This window comes from Aspergillus sclerotioniger, assembly GCF_003184525.1.
Source record: "Aspergillus sclerotioniger CBS 115572 chromosome Unknown BO94scaffold_4, whole genome shotgun sequence".
NCBI lineage: Eukaryota > Fungi > Ascomycota > Eurotiomycetes > Eurotiales > Aspergillaceae > Aspergillus > Aspergillus sclerotioniger.
This window is the reverse complement of record NW_020290994.1, coordinates 136,833-162,848: the sequence shown is the minus strand read 5'-3', so window position 1 is coordinate 162,848 and position 26,016 is coordinate 136,833. Positions and strand designations below refer to the sequence as shown.

General features: G+C 51.7%; 10 protein-coding genes across 10 annotated transcripts; 2 read left to right on the top strand and 8 right to left on the bottom strand.

Moving 5' to 3' along the window:
* Positions 1–219: 219 nt before the first annotated feature.
* On the bottom strand, positions 220–2,023 carry BO94DRAFT_484443 (complex I NDUFA9 subunit family protein). The gene is made up of 9 exons (XM_025608956.1): positions 1,760–2,023; positions 1,686–1,699; positions 1,554–1,616; positions 1,409–1,503; positions 1,256–1,347; positions 1,063–1,204; positions 855–1,013; positions 470–805; positions 220–421 (listed from the first exon to the last, which is right to left on the bottom strand). The coding sequence occupies exons 1-9, from the start codon at positions 1,906–1,908 to the stop codon at positions 323–325; spliced, it is 1,149 nt and encodes a 382-aa protein (XP_025471196.1). The 5' UTR covers positions 1,909–2,023; the 3' UTR covers positions 220–322.
* A 372-nt stretch (positions 2,024–2,395) lies between these two features.
* Positions 2,396–3,545, bottom strand: BO94DRAFT_274717 (class I SAM-dependent methyltransferase). Its single transcript, XM_025606583.1, has 3 exons — positions 3,315–3,545; positions 3,090–3,261; positions 2,396–3,014 (listed from the first exon to the last, which is right to left on the bottom strand). The coding sequence occupies exons 1-3, from the start codon at positions 3,350–3,352 to the stop codon at positions 2,475–2,477; spliced, it is 750 nt and encodes a 249-aa protein (XP_025471195.1). The 5' UTR covers positions 3,353–3,545; the 3' UTR covers positions 2,396–2,474.
* Positions 3,546–3,671: 126 nt separating this feature from the next.
* On the top strand, positions 3,672–5,356 carry BO94DRAFT_484440 (proteasome regulatory particle lid subunit RPN9). The gene is made up of 3 exons (XM_025608955.1): positions 3,672–4,205; positions 4,277–4,512; positions 4,572–5,356. Exons 1-3 carry the CDS (start codon positions 3,938–3,940, stop codon positions 5,211–5,213), a joined length of 1,146 nt encoding a protein of 381 aa, XP_025471194.1. The 5' UTR covers positions 3,672–3,937; the 3' UTR covers positions 5,214–5,356.
* A 130-nt stretch (positions 5,357–5,486) lies between these two features.
* On the bottom strand, positions 5,487–9,104 carry BO94DRAFT_457506 (Gaa1-domain-containing protein; the record flags this gene model as incomplete). The annotated part of the gene is made up of 10 exons (XM_025607750.1): positions 5,487–5,975; positions 6,028–6,896; positions 6,959–7,197; positions 7,273–7,575; positions 7,993–8,200; positions 8,254–8,381; positions 8,429–8,494; positions 8,551–8,632; positions 8,713–8,850; positions 8,912–9,104. The coding sequence occupies 10 exons, from the start codon at positions 9,102–9,104 to the stop codon at positions 5,487–5,489; spliced, it is 2,715 nt and encodes a 904-aa protein (XP_025471193.1).
* Positions 9,105–9,719: 615 nt separating this feature from the next.
* BO94DRAFT_531404 (dienelactone hydrolase family protein) lies at positions 9,720–10,748 on the bottom strand. The gene is made up of 4 exons (XM_025610893.1): positions 10,649–10,748; positions 10,257–10,585; positions 10,082–10,199; positions 9,720–10,009 (listed from the first exon to the last, which is right to left on the bottom strand). Exons 1-4 carry the CDS (start codon positions 10,734–10,736, stop codon positions 9,807–9,809), a joined length of 738 nt encoding a protein of 245 aa, XP_025471192.1. The 5' UTR covers positions 10,737–10,748; the 3' UTR covers positions 9,720–9,806.
* Positions 10,749–11,699: 951 nt separating this feature from the next.
* BO94DRAFT_457299 (Ytp1 family protein) lies at positions 11,700–13,662 on the bottom strand (the record flags this gene model as incomplete). The annotated part of the gene is made up of 4 exons (XM_025607737.1): positions 11,700–11,885; positions 11,948–12,649; positions 12,705–13,354; positions 13,413–13,662. 4 exons carry the CDS (start codon positions 13,660–13,662, stop codon positions 11,700–11,702), a joined length of 1,788 nt encoding a protein of 595 aa, XP_025471191.1.
* A 2,329-nt stretch (positions 13,663–15,991) lies between these two features.
* Positions 15,992–16,204, bottom strand: BO94DRAFT_457164 (uncharacterized protein; the record flags this gene model as incomplete). The annotated part of the gene is made up of 1 exon (XM_025607733.1): positions 15,992–16,204. A coding segment is annotated over one exon (213 nt), but the record flags the coding sequence as incomplete, so codon positions are not given.
* A 4,058-nt stretch (positions 16,205–20,262) lies between these two features.
* On the top strand, positions 20,263–20,667 carry BO94DRAFT_451840 (40S ribosomal protein uS14; the record flags this gene model as incomplete). Its single annotated transcript, XM_025607543.1, has 4 exons — positions 20,263–20,300; positions 20,368–20,391; positions 20,475–20,517; positions 20,611–20,667. Coding segments are annotated over 4 exons (162 nt in total), but the record flags the coding sequence as incomplete, so codon positions are not given.
* Positions 20,668–21,478: 811 nt separating this feature from the next.
* BO94DRAFT_274194 (putative ubiquitin C-terminal hydrolase Ubp8) lies at positions 21,479–23,953 on the bottom strand. Its single transcript, XM_025606581.1, has 7 exons — positions 23,655–23,953; positions 23,354–23,593; positions 23,196–23,303; positions 22,816–23,144; positions 22,335–22,760; positions 22,067–22,270; positions 21,479–22,002 (listed from the first exon to the last, which is right to left on the bottom strand). Exons 1-7 carry the CDS (start codon positions 23,704–23,706, stop codon positions 21,889–21,891), a joined length of 1,473 nt encoding a protein of 490 aa, XP_025471188.1. The 5' UTR covers positions 23,707–23,953; the 3' UTR covers positions 21,479–21,888.
* Positions 23,954–24,556: 603 nt separating this feature from the next.
* BO94DRAFT_531396 (DASH complex subunit DAM1) lies at positions 24,557–25,913 on the bottom strand. The gene is made up of 4 exons (XM_025610892.1): positions 25,452–25,913; positions 25,341–25,392; positions 25,237–25,288; positions 24,557–25,175 (listed from the first exon to the last, which is right to left on the bottom strand). Exons 1-4 carry the CDS (start codon positions 25,761–25,763, stop codon positions 24,986–24,988), a joined length of 606 nt encoding a protein of 201 aa, XP_025471187.1. The 5' UTR covers positions 25,764–25,913; the 3' UTR covers positions 24,557–24,985.
* Positions 25,914–26,016: the final 103 nt, after the last annotated feature.

Below are 26,016 nucleotides of genomic sequence, written 5' to 3'. Positions count from 1 at the left end.
GGTTATGATGTACGGTTTCATTGACGGGGAGTTGGGGTTGGGGGCAGAGTATGTATGCTATGACTGATTTTGGGGTTAGAGCGGGTGGATATAAAGCTTCATGGAGACAGGAAAAGCTGAATTGTTTGTATTACTTTGGAGTTTTGGAACCTTTTGTATTTCAATTACCGCTTTGTTACAAGCCGAGTGGGATGAGATGCATCCCGGTAATCATTATGACTGATGGACGGAAACTTGATGTTGATAGTCTACAGTATCACTACACTGCCAGGAACAAACGAAATAATGGGTCTAGTAGGGTTATGTACACTAAAAAAACAGACTACTGGTCGTCGAGAACGTGCAGGTACTTCTTCTCCTCCTGTCTCTCCCGCTCCGTGGCCGGAGGCAGGTCGTAGTACGAGGCGCTACGGTAGCCCAGCTATTCATCGTTAGCCAAATGTCCACTCAACGAGTGCATCTCACTTACAAGGTAGTGGAAGGTCAGGTTGCTGAGCTCGGCAGGCTCAATGTCCAGATCCTTGAACGTCTTGGCGTTCGGGTCGATCACCTGGTCGATGAACTCGCGCTCCACCTCGTCAGCCGACAGGGTGGGCCACCAGAGGTACTTGTTCAGATAGTAAGCCAGAGGCTTGAGGACCGCCTTGGGAAGGTTGATGTGGCGGCGGTGCTTGACAATTTCCTTGTCAACCAGCTCAGCGATCTCGGCAGTCGAGTAGTTATTGGGGCCGTAAAGCTCGAAGGTCTGTCCCACAGTGCTGTCGTCATGCAGCATACGCTCCAGAGCAGCACCGACGTCAATGGCCTATTATCTATTAGCATCTGCCGGAATAGATCCGCTGCTCTTAACGTACGTGAACGGGCCAGTAGCGCTCCTGCATGTGGTTGGCTGTGAGGTGGTTGCTCGCACGGGCAAGCTTGTGGAGGAGGTTGTCCTCGAAACCGAACATGGGCGCAGGGCGGACAATGGTGGTCTCGGGGTAGATGGAGCGGACGATTTCCTCACCCCAGGCCTACGACAATCAGCATGTGAACAGCCATTACATCATTCGACACACGGACCTTGGTCGCAAAGAACTCGGAAGGAGAGCTCCGGTTGGCGTTGTAGGAAGAGACATGGATAAAGCGGTCAACATCGTATTTGGCGGCCGCCTCAACAATGCGCTCCGTTCCGTCGACGTGGACATCGGTGTAGGTGAAGTTCCTGCAAAGCGATTAGCGGCGCTTCGCCACGGCTTCGGTCCTGGTGACTGACTTGGTAGGATATTGACGGCCGACAAGGTTGTAGACGACATCGGAATGGCGCACAGCCTCTTCAATGGACTGAGTGTTGCGCAGGTCGTATTCCTAAACCACATGGTTAGTGGGCTTAACCAGACCCCCCAAGCGCGGATTGTGCCTATCATACAATGAAGTTGACACGGCCAAGATCACCGGTGACCTTCAAGTGTCTCTTTGTCATCTCCTCACGGTAGGGGACGACAACGGTGCATCCCTGCGTAGCTAAACGGCGTCAATCTCTGTGCTCCCGGCCGACCAATTAACCAACATACCGAGCTTGTTGACGATGTAACGACCGAGGAAGCCAGTGGCACCGAAGACAGTCGCGGTGTGACCTAGAGAAGAGCAGATTTAGCCGTCTGACAGCATGCGAACCCGGCGGGGGCAGAACGAGGGCGATGTACCTCCCAGAGAGGACCTGTGGTAAGAGACCCGTCAGCATCATGAAGCTCCGCCACATCGGGACATGCGCCCTTACCGTCCACCTTGGACCTTCAGGAGAGGCTTTCCAGTTCTAGTGATCGCAACATCCTGGAGATTCCGGCGCTGGGCCTGGAATTGGAACTTGGGGGCGGGGGCAAAGGCCCTCGAGCCCATGGCGGAATTGACAGCCCGGGACGTCTGCATGGTCTCAATTCAATTTGCGAATCGGATGAGACCACCGAATTGCGTCCGGATCGGAGGTTCGATGGACAGTAAGGAGGAGAGGGGAGAGAGCGGAGCTCGACGTCAGGACTTGTGCTGCTGCAGCTGGTCGAAAGTCGTGGTCCCGAATATCCTGGAGTTGGCACGGGACTCTCGCGCTAGTCCCCTTTCGGTCAGCACCTCGCTCCCTTCAACTGTTCGTCGTTCCCTCATCAGAATGCAAGACCAGATTTCAAGGGGCCAATTACATTCAGGCCAGACTGGCGATTCTGCTAATCCACTCACATATCCAGTTCCAGCATGGAAACGCGCTCGGTGGCCGACCGAAGACTTGACACCGGATCGCGTCTGACTATTCGAGAACTCTGATTGGCCGAGGCGCTCATCATCGTCATATCGACCGAGCCTACGGAGTATAACAGGCATGGAAAGAGCTTTTGGGACGGATTTAATTGAAAATAAGAAAATTGTTTGCTTCAAATGGTATTAGCAGGCGCTCAATTTTCATCTGAGCTCCTATTACAAAGAAATGTTATAATCCATTCATCTCACGCTCGCTGTCCACGAACAATGAAGAGGGTCTTGATCAACTCTTTCCCATCCTTATGGAACACAACCTGTTCGTCCATAATCTCATACTTGAAGCCAGTTAGCCCTGCGCCTTCATACAGCTGCCGCATCTGCTCCTCGGTGAAACCATGGCTTTTGACCGTGTGCTCGGCGTTGCCAAAACCATGCTCAACCTTATGAGGGCCATGATGGTGGTGGTGATGGTGGTGGTGATCGTCGTCGGCTGGTACAATATCAACGATAAGACACGCGCCATCTTTCTTCAGCCGCTCGCAGAAGCGGGCCATAGCCAGATCCGGCCGCTCGAAGTGATGGAGAGCCATGCTGACCACCACGATGTCAAAATCGAAGTACTCGGGCCCTGAGAGCTCCTCTGGAGCAGTCTCGGCCAAGAGGTCGCCCTTGAGCGCGGTCATCTTGTCTCCGAAGCCCGCTTCCTGAGCATTCTTGTTGTACTCGTCGATCATCCCTTCCGAGATATCCAAGCCAACAACCTTTGAAACAAAGGGTGCCAATGTCTTACAGTAATGTTAGCTTGAGGCTCATGATATTGCTCACTTCGACAGCACCTAGGTAAAGGCATAGCAACTTACCAAAGAGACAGCACCAGGCCCACATGCATACTCCAGCATCTTGATCTCCTTTCCATTCCCGGCCTCTGTGTCGGTCCAGGTGTCACTGATCCAGGAACGGCGACTATCTACCTGCCTGCATATTGCCTCCAGGATCTTTTGAAAATCGGTTTTGTAGGACTTGGCCAATTTCCTGTGATCTGTAAGTCGCAATGCTTGAGGCATAACAAGTCCTTATGTACATACTCAAAGTATTGACGGTTCACCTCGGTGTGCTCTGCCATGGTGAGATGTAAATGTTCAACTTAGATGATAACAACAATGGATATTATCGAAAGATTCAGATTTTCTGGGAGCTGTTGGAAAGCCAGAGCAGTTTAGAACTACAGGAGAACACAGCTCGAGGTGCAAATTGGCCATGTTTATAGCTTTACTGTCCAGGGACGATCGGCCTGAACGTAGGCGGATATGGCAAGCTCGGAGACATATCGGACACATCTTGTAGGCCATCTGGGCCCAGACCAAAGTCTGACTGTCGTCCTGCAATCATGTTAGATGTTTGGTCCCAACTATTCCCAAAGCTGTCTTAGCGACCACCTTGGAATTCAAGTAGATCTGCGCGCTATTGGGATCTGTGAATCGGCGAGAAGGAGATGGGAGGCCGGCGAGGATGATGTCGTTGGCGATGTCATGTGCCTCACCGCCCGAGCTTCGACGGCGCTCCATCACGACCAGCTCCGCTTCCATCTTCAGATCAGCTTCCCTGCCCCATCTTCGCCCCGATTACATCCATTCGCCCTCTCACATCCTCCGACCTTCCATCCATCCCTTCCCAGACCGTCCATCACACCCCCGAGTCCTCCGCAACCATGGAGAACCAACGGATCTCCGATTTCCTCGCCGATCAGATGCAGCAAGCTCCCGAGCAGAGCCAGGCCTACTTCCTAAGCTTCGAAGACTACTGGGAGCGCAAACTATGGCATCAGCTTACGGACTCCCTGGTCGAGTTCTTCCGCCTACCAGAGAGCGCTGCCCAGCGACTACCGATATTCAAGAGTTTCGTTCTCAGCTTCGCCGACAGAATCAATCAGCTCAAGTTTGTCTCGTTGGGATTGATGGCATCAACAGAGTGTGCCGGTTCGTATCCCGCCATATCGACCTATAGCTCCATGCCGAGCCGAAGTCCTCGCTAACGCTCCTGAATGCAGATGACCAAGAACGCCTCTCTTTCCTCACATCTCTGGCAGACAAAGTGAACAAGCCCGAGTCACAAGATGCTTACATCTACGCCCTTGCGGATGTCGCCAACGTCAAGCAACGGCTACAAGATCTGAACGGCGCGCAGAAGGACCTGGAGATATGCCAGAAAGTGCTGGACAAGTTCGACTCCGTGGAGACCGTCGTGCATGCATCCTTCTACAAAGTCAACGCGGATTACTATCACGTAGGTGCCTCCCCGCACCCGCCACCCGAGATTCACTAACCAAGCACCCAATTCTCCAGGCCAAACAAGAATTCGCCTCCTTCTACAAGAACGCACTCCTCTACCTCGCCTGCATTAATCTCGAGGACCTCAGCGAAGCGGAGCGTGTCTCCCGCGCATACAACCTCAGTGTGGCCGCCCTCGTCTCCGACACCATCTACAACTTTGGTGAACTCCTCCTGCACCCGATCCTGGACTCCCTCACCGAGACGCCGCACAGCTGGCTGCGCGACCTTCTGTTCGCCTTTAACCGTGGCGACCTGACCGCCTACGACGTCCTTGCCGGAAACATCTCTAAGAACCAGCTGCTAGCGCAGCATCGCATCTTCCTGTACCAGAAGATCTCCCTGTCCGCGCTGACGGAGATGGTCTTCCGTCGTCCCCCGCACGACCGTAACCTGACTTTCTCGGCCATCTCCGCCGAAACGAAGGTCAAGCCCCAGGAGATCGAACATCTAATCATGAAGGCGCTGTCACTGGGTCTGCTCAAGGGTGCCATTGACCAGGTAGCCCAGGTCGCGCAGATCAACTGGGTGCAGCCGAAGGTGCTGGATATGAAGCAGATCGAGGGCATGCGGAACAGACTGAAGGACTGGGATGCCGGCGTCAACCAGCTGGGCCACTGGATCGAGGGCGTTGGAAAGGACGTGTGGGCTGCATAGATTGCCCCTCTTCCCTTTTCCATCCCTTCTTCTCCCTTATGTTAGTCCCCGGCTCAGGTAATAAAAGAGTACCTACCACATTCATATATGTACGAACAAGTACTAGAAACCTCATTATAATTGAGATCCACGAAAGTAACACCCGCCACCTTCTAATATAGTTCGAAAACCTATACCTATAAATACAAACCTGAAATGATAACATAACAATCCACCCACTTGTCCCTCTACTCATGCTACACAACCCCAACCGATAAGCCCGATTCCTACTATCTAAGAGCTAAACAACGAAAAACCCACCAAGGCACATCCCGACACCCAAGCCGGCCACCAAACACACCAAACAACCACCTGCGTCCACACACCCCAAACATCCCATCCGAAGGCCGCCTGCGTAAGCACGGTCTCCACATCAACCCCGAAGTAACTGCACGCCGCTAGGAGAAGCACAGACGGGGAAAGCACATTCAGGAGTCCGAGTCCCAGCATGGCAAGGATATACCGGACCGGACGGGAGGTGGTGTGCGGGTTGATACGGTTGACGAAGGTGAGGGGTGCGCAGAGGAGTCCGATCATGAAGGACAGGGAGAAGTTGAGAGTGGCGAGGGTGGAAAGAAAGAGGCCTAGCATGAGGAGGGAGAAGGATTTGATGAGGAGGTATTGCTGGGGTTTGGGGTTGAGGCCGTGAGATAGGATGGCTGCTAGGAGAAGGGGGAGGATAATGTTGGCGAGGATGCTGGTGTAGGTTGCTGTTGGGTAGTACTGGTGGGGGTGTGTTAGTTGGGGGGTATGTTTGGGGGCAGAGGGGGCGGACCTGGTGAGAGATGTTGTTGAAGATGTAGAGAGGGATTAGCCCGAGGAGGTGCAGGCCGACGACGAGGGTGAGTGGGAGGGCGAGTTGACGTTCGATGATGTTGCTGGCGTCTGTCTGGGCCGGGGACTGCTTGTCGTCGCGGTTTTCTGTTGCAGTTGCGGCTTGTTCTTTCGTGGACTTCGAGGCTTGAGGGCTTTGCTGGCGGCCTGGATAGTAGCCAGTTCGGAGCCATAAAGCGATTGCCATGATGGTGAAGTTACCGGCGATCAGCATTGCACTGGGAAGATACGTGCCGATACTGACGAAACGGTTGGTCTGCATGAGGAGGTAGAAGAAGAAACTCTGGTGCAGATGTTCCAGGAGGTTGTTCAAGCTGCGACAGAGACTCTCAACTGTGCGGCCAAGCGCCATCTCGTCCTGCCAGCCGTCGCCTTTCGTCTGGAGCATGATGGCATCAATGTGATATGGCATGAAGCTGCTGTGCGGGCCTGTCGCATAACCAAAGCCCTGCTTGACCATTCCCCTCATGATAGTTTCCAGTCGCATTTCGTAGCTGTCATCATGATCCCACATCTCCTGAAGATTTGTTCCAATGCCCATCTGGCCCCCGGTGATGGACACGGCCGTGTTAAACAAATCCAGGTTGGGCAACTGGCCGTTGACGCCGTCGTACAGGATATGTAGGGACTCGAACCGATGGTCAAACGGGTATTCGATCACCAAGCCGCCCTGCAACGCGCCGCTCTTCAACGGCAGGGGTTGCACAAACGCCGGCTGCATATCATGGTAAGCGTCGATCCACGCTTGCGTGCCTGCTTTGCTGTCCGGTGGAAACAAGAAGATGATATCCTTCGACCATAGCGACCACCCTGCAGCCATTTTCATGAGCAAACCAAACATCCTATAACCACCAAGAGGAGAAACCACCCACGTTTAAAGTATCTCGCCAGGGTCAGCGCAAGAGTGACACCATTCAGATTCAGTTCATCATCCACCGTCTTCCAAGCCGCAACTAGCACAATAGCTTCCGTGGCATCTCCACGCGGCGCCTGGATAATTGAATAGACATTCTGTCCCTGGTGTTTGATACCGGACGACGTGTACTCGTAATTCTGAGTGGCAACCTTGAGGCCGGTGGCTTTCAGAATTGATTGAATCTTATCCGACACCCTGACAGACACCCATACCCAGTTAGCAATGCATCCTTATCGAATACACTGGCGGTGCGGAGTTTCAATAACTCACGCTGGGGTGAACTTGTCATTCCACCCTTCTTGTCCATCCTCGGTCTGCCCTGCTAGTATGCCCTCTAGCTCCTTCTTGTATCCACGAAAGATATGCTGCTCGCTGCCAGAGAAATAGGCGTGGACTTGACCGGGCAGAAGCGCATTCTCGGAGATGTAGGTTTGCCGGGAGTAATCGTTGAGGGGAAGGAGGAGCAACCAGACGACGCCGGAGACAATGCAGATGAATGAAAGGATATGCGGTAGATGCACGAAGAGAAAGTTGGGGTTACTCCGCAACTTGCGGATCACAGCTATAGTTGTTCTCTGTCAGCGTGGTCTGGTCTGAGGTGTCCTTCGCGACAATCCGGGGTAAGGTGATCAGGGTGGGTAGCTGGGATTGGAAAGGGGTGAAGCGGATTCGGTGGGATCAGTGGAATAGATTTGACTCCATAATACATTCAAGGGGGTAACTTACATTTCAAGGCCATGGGAGGTGAGGCATTCGGGGACCTAGTCCCATGGTGGTGATGCTTGACGGTCCGGGATGTCTACAGCCGCTACGGAGCACTAATCGACTGCCCGCAAATTTACGTTGACCGCTATAGACCACCTGCACAACTTCATGCCGAATCCATTATTATTTGCTTTCCCCACAAAATTGCGGGGACTATTGAATGCCGTATAATGCTAACTAATTATGCACAAGAAAGTATTCTCCAGGTAGGCCCTAGTTTCTCACGGGCCAAGGCGTTGCGACGAGCCGAGGAAGCTCATCGGGGTTCCCCTTTCACCACCGGTGGTCGTTGTTGGAAGGACACCATAACGACCGTACGTCTTTTGGTCCACTGACACGTAGTGTGGCAGTCTACCAAGGAGGTTAAGCTTGCCTTCAATCCATCTAAGCACCTTCTCCGGGGGAACGAAGATCTTCAGGAATCCAAGTCCGACTGACGAGCACGAATTAGCCGCGAACCTAAGTTTACAGAAGATGCATACTTACGCAAGTACCCAACTAAGATAGCACACAGATGTCCAAGAAAGCTCGTGTTCGGCACAAGAATCGAGACAAGAGCACAGGCAAACAGGGGCGACGTCCACGTGGGGATCTTGGTCGTCCCCAGGCTAAAGCTGCATTAGTCTAGAAACCTCAAGGAGAAATTTGTGGTTGTATATACCTAAAGTAGGGATTCGACTTGAACGTCCTAATAGCCTCGGAGCCCAAAAGAAGAAAGACCCAGATACTGAAGATCATTAGGGCCTGTTTCATATATATTGCGACGCAATATAGGGCACTCACCTTGAGCCCACGATAGCGGTATTCCTGTGCAAGAGAAACTTCTCAACCAGGATATAAGCGCCCGCCGGAAGCGTGGAGAGAGCTATTATAAGGGAACGCCCAGGTTAGCACACCTAATTCAATTTGCCTATCCGTTCAAAAACGCCAAGGAAGCAGACTTACGCCCAATAAACAGCGCGACGGCGGTCAATGTGCCGTGCTCGGCCTCAAAGCGTTCCAACAGCGGCGTGAGCGCCAGCACATTCAAGAAGGTGTGGAAGAATCCCAAATGGATGAAAGGATACGTGTTGAGCCGGTACACTGTCCCATGCGTCAGAACCTAGCTATACTTGCAAGGCCACGTGTGCCCGAGAAGACATACTGCTACCGAACCCAATCTCCTCCGGTATAACGGACCCCCATTGCACCACGCTCCACACGGTCTGCAACTCGAGCAACCAAAAGACAAGGATCGCTAAAAGTACAAGTCGTGTGAACAGAGGGAGACGGAGGACGTAAGATCGTACCCTAGACGGGTTGAAGGGCAGCGGCGGCAGAGCGGCGGGTGTAGCCATGGTGGTTGGTGTTTGAGCGTAGCGAGATTGCGGTTATAATGTAGGTAGTTACAGTAGCGTATATCAAGAGCGAGGCGTCACTATAGGGTCGAAGGTGAAGGATCTAATAATGTCGGACGGTGAGTGTCGAGAGTGCTGGTGGAGTCTAGGGGGCGATGGAGCGGTTTCGGAGACTTGACGAAGCCTTCCAAGGTAAAAGAAAGGAGCGAACCCGAATAGAATGGTCCAGTGGAATATGTCTGTTGAGTCTGATAGGAACTTATAGACCGCAAGTCATTGGCAACCAGTTGGTTGAAGCCGGAAAGAATGCACGCAAACTCCGGTATACACGCGACGGGAATCAGGCCAGGATGAAACAAGCCAAAAATCGAGACCCAGACAGCACGAAAAGATGGCGGGCAATGGAACTCTAACCGAGAACGCCAGACAGCCCCGACGAGGAGAACAAGAGCACTAAAGTAGTGCTTCTCGGGGTGGCTGGATCTTATTCCTCTAGGCTTAAAGTTGACCTGGTCTCGCCGTTCCTTTTCGCAGCGCGGATCTCCGGGGTCACGTGGACGATAACGCTTATCGTTCCTTTCTACGGAGAACTTGACGACAATCTATCTTCCTCACCCCCACTAAAGTCATTCATGATGTCGGTTCATTATTAACTAATGGTAACATGTACAGAGGAAGCAGCTGATGCTGTATTTCACGCATTTACAGGTACTGTCTGAACCAGGCGACGGCCTGGCAGAAAGCCTGCTCCTTGGACCACTTGAAGTGGGGGTTGCTCAGGTCGGCGCGGATAGCGAAACCGTGAGAGACACCGCTGTACAGATTGATCTGCCAGGGCTGGCCAGTCTTGATCAGGGTCTCCTCGGACTCGTGACGAAGCTGAGTGGTGAAGATGCTGTCGATCTCTGTTTGCAAGAAACGAGTTAGCATGCGCTCACGTATCCAGAAATGTGTTCAAGGGATGCAATGAGACTTACGAGCAGCAGCAATGGACAGAGGGCCCTGGATGGCGCCGAGCTCCTCGTGTGTGACAAAAGAGGGGTGGGCGTTGAAGCCAACGTCGATCTGGCCATCCTTCATGAAACGGCAGACGTACTATTTGGCGAGCTTCATTAGCAGATGCACGACTGGTACGGTCCGAAGAGAACTCACCTTGGCACCGAAGCAGTAACCGACAGCGGCGATGCGCTTGACGCCCAAGTCTCCCTTGATGTACTTGATCGTCGACTCAACGATAGGGTCGACGTGAGTGGGCTGGTGGTTGGGGAACCAAGCGCCAATGTCGAACTTGCCGGACTCCATGGCGGCGGGCTCGATGGCGTCGCCGTTGAAGAGATCGGGAAGCACACAAAGGTAGCCGTTGTTGGCAAATTCGTCGGTAACGAGCTTAGCGTTGGTGAACAGACCGAAAATGTCGCTCAGGAAGAGCACGGCCTTCTCGGGGGTCTTGTTGTCCTTGGGGTAGACAATGTAGGTGTCGACTACGGGACAATGGTGCCGTTAGAAGGGGACATATGAGGGAGAGATCCAATCGGACAACGCACTGTTGTTGATCTTCTTGACTTCGCCAACAGGGGTGCCTTCATGCTTGAAGCCCTGGGCACAGCAAGCTCCGGGAGGGTTAGAGGCCATGGTGACGGGTTGTTTAGTCTTGGAAAGTGGCTAGACAGGATCAAGTGGGATAGTTTCAATGTCAAGAATACTGAGGGAGAACGGCGACTAGATATATCCACAGGGCTTCGCCCCAAATGAGCAGCATCCACCTCGAGCCGCCTTCTCCAATTCAAAATGCCCCTCCCCACCTGCTGCCCCTCATTTATTACTAATGCTTGAATAACAAAGCGGGATGCCTCACATCACACAGTCTAATAGACATTGTTTCTTTTCATGCGAACGGGCGCTATAACCAATAATCGTTCAGCCAGACTCTGAATACCGTCCGTCGCTGGGGAGAAGGTGAACAGGGGCATATCAAATTCGCCGAGTGGCGGTCTTGCGGGATGCCTCTAGCGAGAAGCTGCCGACCGGCAATTCCCGCCGAGGTCGGGCTTCGCGCTTTCTGGTTAAGCTTTTTGTCGGTGGCCCGGACTTAGCCAGTGAACACCGGGATCGACCTCCACTGTGCTGGTATGGAGTATGTCCTCCGTATGGCAATAGATATGAATTGGAGAGTATGCACTATGCAAATTGAATTGCACCCGAAACTGGGTGATTCGATCATGGAGGCAAGAACCAGGCACCGCCAGGGCAGGGGCATCGGGATTGGATCCCAACCAATCACATTACATGTGCTACAAAAGAGTAAAAGTTTAAGTTGAGATAGTATTTGCCAATTCATTATATCGATAGATCCAGGAAAGTCATCAATCACCTTCTCATTATTCTTCCATAACAGGGATATCGGTCATTAACATGGGGACACATCAGAGATAAACAAGAGTCATAGAACAGGGCCGTGGTATATATGGTCGTATTATGTTCGTCACCCGAATGTGCGAGTTCTGACACCAGACCAAAGAAAGTCGATGTTGTAAGGGGGTATAATGCTGTGGAAAGCAGATATGTTTTTGGGCTTTGTTGTTTTTGTCAACTGCCTCAGGCGGAGGCCGGGAATTGGAAGGGCGGCAGCGCAGGGCGAGACTCCCGCTTCACCGCCCAGGCCTTGATGGCAATGCACAGGATTTCGCATGCCATGATGAAGGCGGTCAGCCCCATGGTGACCGTGAAGACGAACATCGCGTCGAGGTCGTACTCCTCCAACAAATCGATCACGCTACGGGTCTATCACCGAAGTTAGTCAAAGCTGTCTTGCATTTTATTTGGAGTCCTCGTTTCCGACTTACGCTAAGCATGAAGACCAAGCCACCCGACATCAAGCAGAAAGCAGCAACGATCTCCGTCGGCGGACGAGATGGAAGGTAGGAGGTCGGGGGCTTGAGGTACATGACAACATAGGTCATACCCCGAGCCAGCGCAAAGCCGACCAGGAGGTTGCCCCACTGCTTGTGCACCATGGTGGATACCATGCTAGTTTGGTGGTGAGAACCCATCATCATCCCCAGCAGGAGAATGATCAGCGCAGGCATGGGGTTGAGCGACACACCCTGAGTATCAGGGAGCTGCCAGGCGGTATCCGTCGACGTGTGCGCACTCATGTGGGAGGGGTATTGCAGAACCGTGCTGTTCAACCAACCTCGGACGCGCTTCGACTCGAAAAGCATACCACACAGGCCACCACCGAAGAACATGATAGAAATGGACACATGCTCGAGATCGGTGGCAGTCCATGCGCCACCCCAACCAGCGAGGTGCTCCAGGAAGACGTTGGTGATACCATAGAGGAAGATCACGAATGACTCGACGAATTCACCAGAGGGGATCTTGGCCTTCCATTTACCGACAATTGCACTGGACGGCTTCACGTTCCAGGCCCAGCCAAGGTCGGCCCAGCACCCAAGCATGCGTCCGAGTGTAAGAATACCGTACCAAAAGAAGATGCCGCCTTTGATAAAGTGGGCAAGACCATTAAAGACCTCGCTTCCTCTCTGCATCGCACGTTAGCCGGCGTCACCTACACAATCCTACAAGCTCGAGACTTACCATGAGACCACCGTAAGTCACGCCACCGGTCGTGAGGGCGACGAAGCCAAACGGCAAGATTATTCTGTCAATAAAGGAATAGATGATCGAGATGATCCCAAGGCCCCGGTTGGAGACCATACGAGGCACACGGCTGGCAAGGAAGCGATCGAAGAATGGGACGCGGAACCAACCGCGTGGTTGGGACGAATGTTCAGGAATCGGGTCCTCGGGCTTTTCGAATCCATCATACTCATCCGAAGGTGAAGAACAAGAAGGCGAACTGGGGCGACTGTGGAGGGAAGAGGAGTTTCTTTCCGTACCCTGTCCACTGTCGCGCGACCAACGGTATGAATGACGGATACCAGCTGGGTAGGTGTGAGCATTCTCAGCCATCTCATCGGTAGAGACAGGGAGGAAGGCCGCTCGCTCATATGAGCTCGATTCCGACTCGCCTCTGCCAGCGTAGGCAAAAATTAACGACATGATGACTTGCGCGCTCATGACCCAGGTCACGATCCAGCCAATCTTGTGGTGAGCGTTGTTCGGGTACAGACCAGGGGTCTGGCTGTTGTAGATGATTCCAACAAGCAATCCCACCGCGTTGAACACCAGGAAAAGGAACTGCGACGGCAGCGCGAAACGTGATCGCGCAACACTGAACATGACCGCTGGTGTTTCCAAGCGTCAGCTTACATGACCTGTGAAAGTAGCAAAATGAAACTATACCTGTTGGCAGAATAAAGCACCAGGCGAGAATCATCAGACCAATGTGAGCCACGATTGCGCCGCTGTGTTTTCCATACGCGAAATAGCTCATGAGGGAGTCGTTATCGTCATCTGTGTGTGATTCCTGAGTAGATTCACTATGGCTCATGTCCATGTCCATCGCATCGTCATCACCATGGGGAAGAGCATTCGCAATGGAGACTAGGAAGAAAGCTGCCGCAAGCGCGGCGCGGGAAGCTCGCTGCCACATGAGGGGATCTTTTTTTTTACGGGCAGGAGTTTCAGGATTATGCTTCTGCGACCTGCGACCTGCGACAAGTGGATGTCAAGAGCACTGGAGCTCTAAGGCAAGGCCAACTCCAGCTCCAATTGCTGCGAACAAAATGGCAGGAATTATGGACTAGGGGCTGGGTTGCGGATGGGCGCGGCTACCAGCTGGTGGAAGAGGGAAGTACGTAGAAATCCGCCGGAGCAGGTCGATAGGGCTGAAGTATGGAAGCAGACGGCGGTCGTGGAAGGGGGGAGGGCAGAAGTATAAGAATGGCAGAAGAAATCAAGGGAACCTAGCCGACCAACGGTGAACCACGGGAAGATGAGACGGAAGGCAGAAGACCGGGGTGCGAGAGGGTCGCGCGAGACTTTTTCAATCATTACTCATGATTATTTTTCTTCGCTTTGTGTCGCTGCTCTCCTTCCTTCGGAGCTGGCGGGGATAGGATGCGACAAGGCCGAGCGGCCGTGGAAACAACACGCGTGCTGGAGCTTCCCAAAGCTCCGTGTGCCGAAAGTGGAGTTACTCGCACCCTCGCGCTAGCAGGGAAGCCCAGTCAGTCAGTCCGTCGTTAATTCGTTGTTGGACCTTGTCAGTCGACAGCCTGGGCTTGACGCTGGTGGATGTCGTCCTGGCCGGGTTGCGGATCGGGTTGCTCCTTGTTCTTGCTGGCGCTGCATCAAACGATGACAGGCGCTGGACACCTTCACAGTTCATACATGGTTGCTAGAAGCCTTACATCTTCCCATGGCCGTGATATAGCTTGCTCCTCGGCTTTCCAACAGCGTCATCATGAGGTGTCTGCCGGGAACGCTGGTACCACTCATCCAGCGATGGAGCAGATCATTTTTGGACTAATCACCGCCCTCCAAGCCTGGAACCTTATTTTCTCGTTCTCTCTCTTTTTTTTTTTTTGACTTCCTTCCATTTCTAGTACATTTAGTCCTTCGGTTTCCTTCGCCTGTCAGCCAATCTCTTCCTCTCGTCTTACTTCCTTCCCAACATTCTCACATACTACTGAGTACTTATAACTAGCTCTAGGCCTCTGACTCATGATGAGTTTGCCTAAGTGATCGTTAATTGTCACCTCAACCCGAGCACCGTCCGGAGAGTGAATTCTCAATCTACATAAGTACCTACTTTCCATGCACCCTTGGAATGGTCACAGGAAGAAGGGGGGGGAAAAAACCACAGATTCTTGGCACGATTGATTCTCGGAAGTCCGGAGCGACCGGGAGGATACTTTAGATCCAGGTCACGGCGCGCTGACGGCGCCGTGGGAAATGACCTCATCCCAAGGTACCGGGCTTTAGCGGCTGGCCTAGAGCGGACCATTCCATCCGCTTCGGGATCCTGCTCGCCTCTTTTCGGGGCTTTTTCTTTCTGGTTCTTGTTCTTGCGGCCTCACGGCTTTATTACTAATGGCGCGGGTCAACAAGAACCCCAGCAAGCCCAGAAACAAAGAACTATCTATTAGAGATCACCGTGATGATGGGTCCGAACGGGTCAACAAGGCTGCAAGCATCATGGAGTAGTAATCCCGGTCCCCAACAATGGCCTATGCCCTATACACCGTTGATCCCAACCTTGTCCCCACGCCGTACCTATTGGTAAACAAGAGCACTCGCGCTACGGATCAATCCCTCCCTGGCCGCTGGCTGACAGCTGTGGATGGTGCAAGCATCATCCGATCGCGGGGTGTATAACCAGAGTCCAAAATGCAGGGGTTCCGATACGCCCAAATCTTAGATCTCGTCTTCCCGCTGGTCGTATGCTACGCAATAAGCAGACGAATCGCTTACTGTTTGACGCGACGAGGTCACTGCCCCCGGCGGCTATTTGTAGGGGCTATTGTCTGGGAATGATTGTCTTGACTCCGTGAAAGCAAACGAAATGATTACTTTTCATGACATCAACCGATAGTGGTCATGCTTTCAGTCCTGCCTCCCCTTACATACGCGGTAGGGTGGAGGAGAGACGTCGGAATTGGGACGCCATACTATGGTAGTGTCCTGTCTACTAGTGCGCGCAAGTGCGGAGCAATCAATCAATCGCTGCAGCAGACCATTGTGAGCTAGGATTGGAGGGAACATTGTATGGAATGTGCTCAAGGAGGAAGTGTCCTCCGTGATAAATAGGTCGTATCACGACCCCTCTTTCTGCAGAGGTCGATCGGTCCCATTTATGGAAGACATCCCTCACGTATGGATTTTTCTCAAACCATCCCGCGACAGTTGTGTTGGCTTTGGCTACACAAGTACATAACTGCGGTGGATGTAGGCGCACTTCCGTGCCTGTGAGTCCAGCTCTATTGGAGAGTGGCCCAGCTGGAATGTACCCAACTGGCCCATGAGTTATGTTCATTGTCAAGCTCTGGTGGGCTGATCGTCAACCCAGGCACATGCCAGTGTAGCATGACGCTGCGACGCAGATGGTCGGTGGCACTAAAGATCGGTGCTACAAGCGAGGTGAGCGGTGCATGCGATGGCCAGGTACGGACGGAGGATGTGCTGGCGCCGACCTAACATTAGGTTCGGGCGACGATCTTGGTCTGGAAGCGACAGCCAGCTATCTATCTATCTAAGTATACAACCCCAAGAGGGGAGCGGATGGCTGATCCTGAAACTAGAAGAGCGGTGGCTTATCTAGCACGATTCTGTGCCACTGTGGTGTAACCTATCTATTATTCCTCGGTCCCATATGAAGTCTCTATGTAGTAGATAGTATCTATCTGGAGTAGGTGAGTAATAGTTAAGTAGGGACCGTGTAGCCACCACCAACCAACAAGCGTCGATCTCTACCGGCTTAGTGGCAATCATCCATCATCCTCCCTCGGGAAGCAAACCAAACCCCACCGGGCGGGCCTGCACGTTGGGCTTTGCTAGCCCATCCATGTTACTGTGTAATAACTAATAAGGCGTCCTGTCTGTGCCCGTGATTGTGAGTGCTTCTGACTCTTTAGTGTCTAGACTCTACAGCCTACGAGTGTCCTCATCTGACAACCCAACCGACGATCGTGGCTTGGCATCACCGGATGTAATTCCATCACTTGCAATCCACATCCGCGGCCTTCCGTATGCCGTGTGAACTGCCCGGGCGGCATAACACCGCCATGCTCCAGGGAGCTTTCTGGTCACTTTTACTCCCACGCACCTCTGACTTTTCCACACACGCACATATCCGTCTCCCGGAGATCTCTCGCCAGTTGCACGGCTTCTTTGGCCCAGGTTTGGTCGAGCCTCTTCTGATTTTTATTCAGTCTTTACCCGTTTCAGTTCTAGTTCTTGCCCACCGCACCCGTACTTGTGCATTGTCGTATGACCATCACTGACTCATCGCCAGTGACGCCCAACACGATGGATCTGATATCTATCTGATGTGGTGGTCGGGTCGTTGACGTCATTGGCATCATTTGCATAGCTCTTCATGAAGTCTTGAGTACTTGACCCTGACAAGATTAACAATGGTTGGATAGAGATGACTTGTCCACTATGGCTATTGTCTTCTTCTCGAGACCGCCATCGTGATGGGCGAGTCTCCCCGCAAAAGCCTACCAGGTGCGCAGCAATCATTGCCGTATTGGAATGTTGGACATCCGTGCTGTCATGCCGACCATCGCCAGTGGACCCGCCATAAATTTAGGCCTGATAAGATCAAACCAATCCCATGACCTTGATTCGGCACATCCGGCTCACTCGGCTCGCGTTGCGCTCTTCAGCAATTCCATACGGAGAATGGATGAGGTCTGGCATGGTTTGATGTTTTCCACTCGTTGCCCGCGCGTCACCTAAAAGGGATAAACAAACTGACATGTCAGCATTATTCAGGGTTTTCCCTTCCACATAGGAATTACGACATCCTGCGTCCAGTTCCTCCTACTGTGTAGGAGTGGAACCCCCCCCTCCGATGCTTTGTCCAATCACTTCCCCGATCGACCATCCAGGGCTCTCGTAAAGTCGAAGACTTTTCCTACCATGTGGATTTTGCTTCAACTTTGGCCCAAGTCGTTCGATTGGCGAAAATTTTTTATATTGATGGGGTAAGCAAAACCGCCGGAGGGCGCCGTCCGCAAATTCTTCACGACCGCATTTCTAAGCAGGCCAAACCATGGCTCTACACTTGGCCATACTAGGCAAGTGACGATAATTTCCGTGCCGCTCTCTCCGGCCTCTCTCCGATCTTGCCGCTTTAACCGGCCCTCATGATGCTTTGCATTCTTAATATTCGACTAATCGGGGGTAGTATAAAGAGCAGTATAGCCAATGATCGACCCAGCCACCTTGGATCATAACATTCGGGTTCCTGCAATACCCGCTTCCTGCGAGATGGCCCAGTTAGGTAAAGGCACCAAACCGTGATTGTCTCGGGCCAGGTAGGGTCCAAGGAATAGCTCTCGAGTATACCTAGGAGCTCGAGAACTTCCACCGGCAACTCCACTCCTGTCCTATGATGCCCATGTCGCAACTTCACCGACTATCTCGAGCCGATATGGCGCATTAGTTTACAATGTACGGAGTACAACCATGTCTATCTAGACAGTGTCTCGCTTCCTCCCGACGGGACTTCGGATATAACCGTGTGGAGTAGGCGCAGCGTCATACGCTTCTTATATCGAGAGGTTTCCTCTCCCACACAGCTCTCTCTTCTATGAAGAGCTACCAGTATAGCAACAAAGAGCTTCGCAAAGAGCTCTTGCCTGGAACGCTTTGCTCATCATGATGAACAATACTAACCCTATCATCTCTTCACATATACCAAAATTTACGTGCCCTCCAGGCCATACTCCACCTTCAGAAACCACCAGCAGTCCTTTTTAGCTCATTTTCTATACAGCACTCAGCTCTCGACCCTTAACTCCACCTCAAAGAAAGAACCCAACCAGGCTGGATCCCTTGCGCACCGCGTCATCCTATCTGACTCAAGTCCCAGACCACAAACCAATACTATATCATAGTATGGCAACATAATAATCCCCGGAACCCCCGGCACGGAACTACCAAATAGGCAATAGATAGATCGGTAGATACCTAGCCCGATCCATGAGAGACAGGGACGGGCTAATCTCCGACACCGACACCGACACCGCAACTCGCACACCAATCAATCCTCATCTTCTGAGCTATCCAACTACGTACCTACATATTCCTTTGGTGCAAGCTGAATACGTAGGTCGGTAGGAAGCGGGTAATCCCGCAATTGAGTAATGGCTGCTAAAGCTGTCCACCATCACCTATTGGTATTTGGATTCTAGACCTGATGCATGGATTGTCTGACCCTATAGATAGGTACCCATAATAACCACCGAAAGATCTCAAGGAATGTTGTGTTCTTCTTCTTTACTTAGGATTCTATGGTTCTTGCCTAATAGATTCCAAGTTCCTATGATATACTCGGTAGATAGATTATCATCAAATAGTACTTACCTTCCTTGTTGTACTAGATGAGGAATGGGGGTACGCGAGTACATAACTTTATATTACTTCTAGATGTGTGTATATGCTCTGGGTAGTTCTGCATATTGCATGATTTTTTCCCGCTTATGTATGCATGCATGCATGATGGAGGATGGGGATGGGGATGGGGATGGGTATCAGCTAATCAACTAGCTTACAGTACCTACCTATCTAGGTAGGTAGCTGTACGCACTGCAGGGTCCCAAGATTACCACGCCTACCTACTACCTACCTACCCGGTCCTTAAATACATACCGTATCTAGACCGTACGGTCACTGTTCTGGTCCATTGAAACATGCAGAATAGTCCCCCTGTCATTAGGTTTAGCATCTGTACATAACACCTATCGGGGACGTATGGTTACTGAGAAGGTGGTGGTTTTCCGAGAAGATCATCTACTTTCTGCTTTCTGCTTTCTGTTGTCTGTCCGTATCAAAATCGAAGTAGCTTATTCACCTATGTGTCTATAGGCTTAGATCCGTGTGTATAGGATTAGCTCTAATTCTGAGATGGAATTGCATTACGGTGGAATGTACCTCGTATCGGATGTATGATGCGAATTTGAGTGGCTGTAAAGGTCTTTTTCTTTTTCCTTCTCATCAGGATGCCGAGATTTGGGTTTATTTCGGGCCTTTCGTGGGATTGTGTTCATGCTTGGGGATATGGTTTGCGCTTCATGGGTTCTGTCATGCATGTAGAGATACAGAGTAGACATGATGATGAATGGTATATGGTATTTTGGCTATATGTAGTTGCGACGTAATTCAGACGTAGGGACAGTCATATATAATCGTATCAGTGCGACAGCACCAAGCAAGCAGAATCAAGAGTCTCATGGACTTCCTCGCACTGGAAAGACCAGGAAAGTGGAGTATATAGATCGGAGCGGAAGAACTGATCGGGTCACCCGCAACCTTGGAGAAAGCGGCGGCATCACCTGACCGGACCATTCCAAAAGGGCTTAGCCGCACTCAAGCGAGATGGTCCGAGCCCGCATCACGGAAACAGGAAAGCACACAACGGAATTTCGACCCTAACCTTTTCGTTCAATCCCTCAACGCCCAGCGACGACAAACCGCCTGCCAAACACCCTCATCCCCAGGTTTCTCTCGCCTCAGATTCAAGATGACTCACGAGTCCGTCTGGTACAGCCGGCCCCGCAAGTAAGGAATTATCGCTCCCGGACAGATATGGTGATTTGTGTGTGGCTAATGGATTTGTTTCGTATAGGTTCGGCAAGGGCTCCCGTGGATGGTGTGTAAACCGCGATTCTCCAGACGATTGGGATTGATATGGGACGATGAGAATGATGATGAGCTGATGTCGAAAATAAATAGCCGTGTCTGCACGCACCGCGCCGGTCTCATCCGCAAGTACGGGGTATGGATATCAAATTATCTCCTGGGTTGAATAAGAAGGACGTGCGCATAGGGATTAGGGAATGTGTTGGCTAACGGGGGTTTCCGCATTCAGATGAACATCTGCCGTCAGTGCTTCCGTGAGAAGTCCCAGGACATCGGTTTCCACAAGGTTGGTCTCACCATTACCATCATCCACCATCACCACCACTACATCATCTCGCAATGGCATGGGAAGGAGGATATGAAAAGAAGAAAAAGCAAATACAACAACAAAGAACCGGGAATGCCAGTATCGGAAAAGAAAGAATTTGGAACAATATATCACCCACATATTCACATACGAGCGGAGAAGAAGAAAGAAAAGGAAAGAAATGGTCTCACTAACACCCTATTCACCAAATCCAGTACCGTTAAATCGAATCTCTCGATCCCATTTTCCTATTCACGACGATTCGTTAACGCACTCGGCGCTCGGTACCAATCCATGGTGGAGGGATACGATAGCCTCTCGCCTGAACCGACCGACCTGCAACTAAAATCCGTCCGGGCTTGCTTCAATGGAATGAATTAAAATGGTGTTGAAGGAGATATGATGAATTAGAGGAAGAGAGGGAAATATTGCGCGGATGCCGGTGTTGACAATTTTATCCGAAGGTGTCATGTCGAGCCTTTTTCTTTTTCCAATTCTTAATCGAATGAATTGAGGAAATCTTGCTAAGGATTTTTGCTTCTGTGATAAGGGTGTTAAAGGCCAACTTTGATTCATTGAGGGCTGCTTCTCATAGTGCGGCTCTGGTGGGCGTAGTCTGCATGAGCTATGTCACTGCGCATGCTCGATTGCGCGTTTCTCCCTGTGCGACTGCGGAATCCGATGGCCAGCCCCGGTGTAGGACACGTAGTCTAGGTGTCGACCTTGTGCGTCACATCGTACAGATATCCTACTTTTAGGCGCTCATCAGGGCAAGCCTGACAAGGCCAATGGCACGATAAGGCAATACTGTATTGAAATCTAGCTAAACAGCTATGCATGAACCTATCGCAGATGCCTTCTACTGTAGTCTTTCAACAAGCACAGCGCTAACCTATTCCACTATGTCTAAGCAATTAAAAAAGCCAAACACCAGGTCTTGCATCTATGGAAGTTGCCAGCCACCTCTCGCCTAGACGAGCATGCAACCAAACAGACAATCAACTCCTTGCCATGACTCCGGGTCGCTGAACTGAAACCAAATGCGAGAGATGAACCGCCGGATATGATGTAGTAGTACACGAGAATTGTATGTGTACATGCTTCTATTGCGGTGCAGAAGCGAGAGATCAAAGATTGTAGATTAAGGGATAAGCATCAGCGTTGAGGACATCAGTCTCCATGATAGCTGTGTACACGCTTCTATTGCGGTGCAGAAGCGAGAGATCGAAGATTGTAGAATAAGAGATAAGCATCAGCATTGAGGACATCGGCCTCCGTGACAGCTGTGACTTGGTCGTCATTAAAAAGCATCCACTGATAGCTCAGGTTAGTGAGTGTTGTATCAGGGAGTATCAGGCACACGAGGAGAAGAACGTACCTCGTCGCCCTGACGGCAGTAGACATAGTAATGCCCCGCATCAAGCTTGCCCTTGTGGACTACGGCAGATGAGAGGTCATAAATGAATCTTGACCTATCAACCTTGGCATGTGGGACGGTCGTATAGGGGAGCATGTTGATAGACAAGGGAAAGTCGATCTTGCCTTCTAGCTTCTCTGAGACTGAAAACGTGTGCTCGAAGCGCTGTGATGAGGTCAGTAAACGTTTATAGACCCACGATTACTGATCAATACGGAGCGGATCCTACCTTCAACTGCATGCACAGAATGGCCGGCAGCTTGCGGATTCGCAACTGCTTGGTTGCTTTTTGGGGTGTTCCGCCGCAGTGACTGCAGTTGTACACGCCTGCCATGAGTTTCTCCGGGGACGTATAGCTATCCAGGCATCCACTTAGGGTAGGCGTCGATGATACTCCTATACCACCCATGGCGCGCTTCTTCGCTTGCACCTGGACGTCGAGACTGAGGTCCACCATAGGATCATCCGTTCGCGTGACATTGCCACACTTGTCGCAGGTCACGCTGCTTCGAAGTTTTCCGTAGAAGGTCTTATGGAAGAAACAAGGGCAGCCCTTTTCATGACCTTCTCGGTGTCCCTCAGTGCTAGCATGAAGTTTGTCGACAAGAAACTGGTAATATTCATGAGCATCTTGTTGCTGATAGCCCGCCAAAGTCTGAGATGTCCATCATTAACATTAGTTGATGGGAAACAGGGCCAAGGCAACATACAGGACTTGCGCGCCATGTCGCCAAGAGAAGATTGAGAGCCGCGAAACCCTCTGCTTTGTCGCTGCTGTTGAAGTCGGCAAAAGCCTCAGCAACTGCACATCCCACACAGTCAGAGGCAGTACAGTCGTGTGGCTGATGACCGTTCCCAAGAAAGTAGGTGTTGAGTATTGGGTCATGCAGAAGTGTCTGAAGAATGACATTGAGATAGCAGGTTTGCCCTAGGTTAAACAAGCCCCTGACGCCTTGCTTGGCACATGGACGCTTGTTAGCATTACTGCGAATATAAAGTTCGTCCGCAGAGCTATTGCTAAAGCGACGTTTTCGGGCGACTTCTTCATGTCAGTGCTGTGACGAGTACAGTAGAAGAACCAGGCGCTTACCTTCTAAAGTGCTTTCCGCTGTTGAGCAGCGAAGCCGTTCTAAACCGTGGTCGTAGACGAAATCCCTGCAAGCCTGGCAGTACAGTGCGCGGCCTCTAGAATCCATGTCTGGCAGATGATTAGCCGATGCAGGTAGACAAAAGAGAAAAACCACTCACAAAACTGATGACTAGTCTTCTCGGCATGGGCTTTCCGGTCGCCTATTGACATCGCCTCAGAACATGTCAAGCAGGTGTACTTAGGCTTCAAAAGGCCCCTGGCCTTGAGGCGACCGTTCTGCTTAACAGACGAGTCCATGGGGCGTGGAAAATTGCTGAGAGCATTATGTGCTTTGATAAACGCGGTCTTGAACTGCTCAGCAGTGCTCACACATTGTCCCAGTTGTGCGGACAAATGTTCTTTGTCGGGTCAGTAATGGGACAAAAATCACGGACAGATTCTCGCATCTTCTGTACATACCGCAGCCATATGCGGCCTCTGAGAGGAGTGATATGGAGTGTACGCTAGCCATTTGAGAAGGTGTGGTTGAAATGAGTGGGATGATAAGGGTAGTGTTAAAGATCCCACTGAAGCCTATTTGGCCCAGTCTAGAATGAGGCTCCCCGTCGAGCCGAATGAAAGAGTGTGTGCTAGGAAAGTAGACAAAGTAGATGTCCAGCAGGTCAACTGCAGATAAAGAAGGAATCCATGGATTGTAACACCCTCGAGGACTCTGCAGGTCTCAGTCACATCAGCGTTGTGTGTTACTAGGGGACACCTGGGGGTCCAATGGGAATGAAGAGAGAAAGCACCTTCAAAGGATGTGCCAATAACAAACCCGCCGAGGCAATGGAATGTCGAGCGACACACGTACTAAATAGTAGATAGTAGATAGTAAAAGGAGCAAGCAGTCAGTGTTTCTCCGCAGCCACCGGGTGTTCCGCAGTCGGGATCGGAGGGGATTACGGCCAGTCTGTCAGTCGGGCCTTTGTCTCACGCCGGCGATTCTTTCAGGATGGACCTGGAATGGCAGGCACCAGCCAAGCAGACCGGAATGGGATGAAGAATTCTAAGATGCCTTTGAGCGAAGGCACCGTAGGCGCTGGAAGCGAGTCAGATCTTTTTTTTAGGCAAGGGTCGACCGCGGCTCCGGGCGATAAGAAACCGGGACTGCATTTGATCCGAGATCGTTACTTACTTAGTACCTACTTCTTTCTTACTTACCATGAGATGCAGGCATCGCCAGGCATGGCCAGTCCCTTAATCGGGTCCAGTCTTGATCCCCATACATCTGGAATGGATGGAGACATTCTAGTACTACTTTTCTCCCAGGTTCCCACTTACCCCAGGGTGGGTCACTCTGGGGACTACTCGAGGTTTATCCAGGCCACAAGGCCACAACGGCCCAACGCTTGCATTCTATACTTCTATCATCACTTAATGCTGCCACCCTTCATTCAGGCCATTTCTCGGGCTCTGAATATAGTTCCTGGCTTCAACCCAGGAGGGAAATTTCCCAGCCTATCGGCAAATTAAGTCTACAACTTCAGGATAGGTAGGTGTTCCATCGCACAGAAGGACCCGTGCCGCTGAAGTCGTGCATGTCGCTCGGCAGGCTTTGTGTCACTGAAATGCAACCATCATTAGCTTCTCCTATCAGAAACAACGTTCCTTGCGAGGTTCCGGGGCGCGTTCTTGACTGTAAGGTTTCTCTGCGGGTTGCCAATAGCAAACCGTTCCCTACGCGCAAGTCTTTGTGCCTCCGCATGCCTGCACCCTACCAATAAACTTTAGGTTCCCGGTTCCTGCCTTCATCGCAACCCCCTTCCTCGGGGCAATGCGCTTGGGCGAGCGCGATTGGTGCCTCTTGTCGTATAGCGACCACTCGTCGAGCCACGCGTTGATCCTCTTGTGGTGCCACGCGAAGGAGCCGGGATCCTGGCTGTAGGTTTTGAGGAGACTATGGCGGAAGGATGCTCAATAAAGGAAGTGTCCGTAGTCCTAGGCGCATCATCTTTGTTAGTAGAAAGACCCATCGAGCAACAGTGACGTAGCAACTCACATGAATGTCGCATCAGCGTCGGTTGTTGGTCGTATTTGTTCCGCTTCAGCCTCTGCTCCCGGTGTCAGTATTTGATAATGCTTATCGCGATGGTAGAAATATACCATTCTGTGTCTCTGCTTGCTTTGCTCTTCGAAATGACTCGGGAATCGGAGCCTGTATTCGCCGATCAGCCTGATGAATCGAAATCGGACTAGGTTTCCAGCAGCAGATACCTCCGGAAAGTCCACGCAGAACGCGTTCATGTTCAACCCATATAGAAAACTGGCAAAGCTCTCACTGAACCGCGTCAAGCTCTCATGCATCAATTGAAGGTGCATAAAGTTCGCCTCGAGATCGGCCATGGAGTCCGCAAGCTCTGCGAACTGAGGTTCCAGCGCATTGATGGCAGGCTGGGTATAGCCTCCCATCCCGATGTTGCCATATCCATGGGCCTCGCGGATTGACGACCGGGAACTGGGTCTCAGGGGGGTCGTGGGTCTGGAAGAGGGCCGTGGGCGAGACGATGAGCGGGCAAGCGCATCCATGACGATGTCGAGATTGGGTATCGAAGTGGGAGGGTGAAGTAAGGCCAAGCACGAACAGTTGAGGGAAGACCCTGGCTCGAAAGAGCAAAGCTGTCACAAATATGAGACCTCAACTGGTGGTGTTTCAGGCGGGTTGGAGGAATCGCAAAAGGTTGGGTTTGTTGATGTTGATCCCCGCTTTGGGCAAGGGCCGGTCACTGGACCCTGCTGGATGCCTCAGGCGGTGAGACATGGCGGCCGCCAATCGGCCTAT

Bases quoted from the DNA above. Each gene is read 5' to 3' on its own strand.
- BO94DRAFT_274717 (XM_025606583.1), bottom strand. From the start codon at position 3,352: ATGGCAGAGCACACCGAGGTGAACCGTCAATACTTTGA. The intron at 3,262-3,314 runs GTATGTACATAA...TACAGATCACAG, and splicing joins GTGAACCGTCAATACTTTGA to GAAATTGGCCAAGTCCTACA. The intron at 3,015-3,089 runs GTAAGTTGCTAT...CATTACTGTAAG, and splicing joins GGCCTGGTGCTGTCTCTTTG to ACATTGGCACCCTTTGTTTC.
- BO94DRAFT_274194 (XM_025606581.1), bottom strand. From the start codon at position 23,706: ATGGCTAGCGTACACTCCATATCACTCCTCTCAGAGGCCGCATATGGC. The intron at 23,304-23,353 runs GTGAGTGGTTTT...ATCATCTGCCAG, and splicing joins GAAGACTAGTCATCAGTTTT to ACATGGATTCTAGAGGCCGC. The intron at 22,003-22,066 runs GTACGTTCTTCT...CTGAGCTATCAG, and splicing joins ACTGCCGTCAGGGCGACGAG to TGGATGCTTTTTAATGACGA.
- BO94DRAFT_531396 (XM_025610892.1), bottom strand. From the start codon at position 25,763: ATGGATGCGCTTGCCCGCTCATCGTCTCGCCCACGGCCCTCTTCCAGA. The intron at 25,289-25,340 runs GTATATTTCTAC...CACCGGGAGCAG, and splicing joins GCAAGCAGAGACACAGAATG to AGGCTGAAGCGGAACAAATA. The intron at 25,176-25,236 runs GTGAGTTGCTAC...TGATGCGCCTAG, and splicing joins GACGCTGATGCGACATTCAT to GACTACGGACACTTCCTTTA.
- BO94DRAFT_484443 (XM_025608956.1), bottom strand. From the start codon at position 1,908: ATGCAGACGTCCCGGGCTGTCAATTCCGCCATGGGCTCGAGGGCCTTT. The intron at 1,504-1,553 runs GTATGTTGGTTA...GACGCCGTTTAG, and splicing joins TTACATCGTCAACAAGCTCG to CTACGCAGGGATGCACCGTT. The intron at 1,014-1,062 runs GTCCGTGTGTCG...TGATTGTCGTAG, and splicing joins CCGAGTTCTTTGCGACCAAG to GCCTGGGGTGAGGAAATCGT.
- BO94DRAFT_531404 (XM_025610893.1), bottom strand. From the start codon at position 10,736: ATGGCCTCTAACCCTCCCGGAGCTTGCTGTGCCCAGGGCTTCAAGCAT. The intron at 10,586-10,648 runs GTGCGTTGTCCG...ATTGTCCCGTAG, and splicing joins AGTCAAGAAGATCAACAACA to TCGACACCTACATTGTCTAC. The intron at 10,200-10,256 runs GTGAGTTCTCTT...CTCGCCAAATAG, and splicing joins GTTACTGCTTCGGTGCCAAG to TACGTCTGCCGTTTCATGAA.
- BO94DRAFT_484440 (XM_025608955.1), top strand. From the start codon at position 3,938: ATGGAGAACCAACGGATCTCCGATTTCCTCGCCGATCAGATGCAGCAA. The intron at 4,206-4,276 runs GTTCGTATCCCG...TCCTGAATGCAG, and splicing joins GGCATCAACAGAGTGTGCCG to ATGACCAAGAACGCCTCTCT. The intron at 4,513-4,571 runs GTAGGTGCCTCC...CCAATTCTCCAG, and splicing joins TCAACGCGGATTACTATCAC to GCCAAACAAGAATTCGCCTC.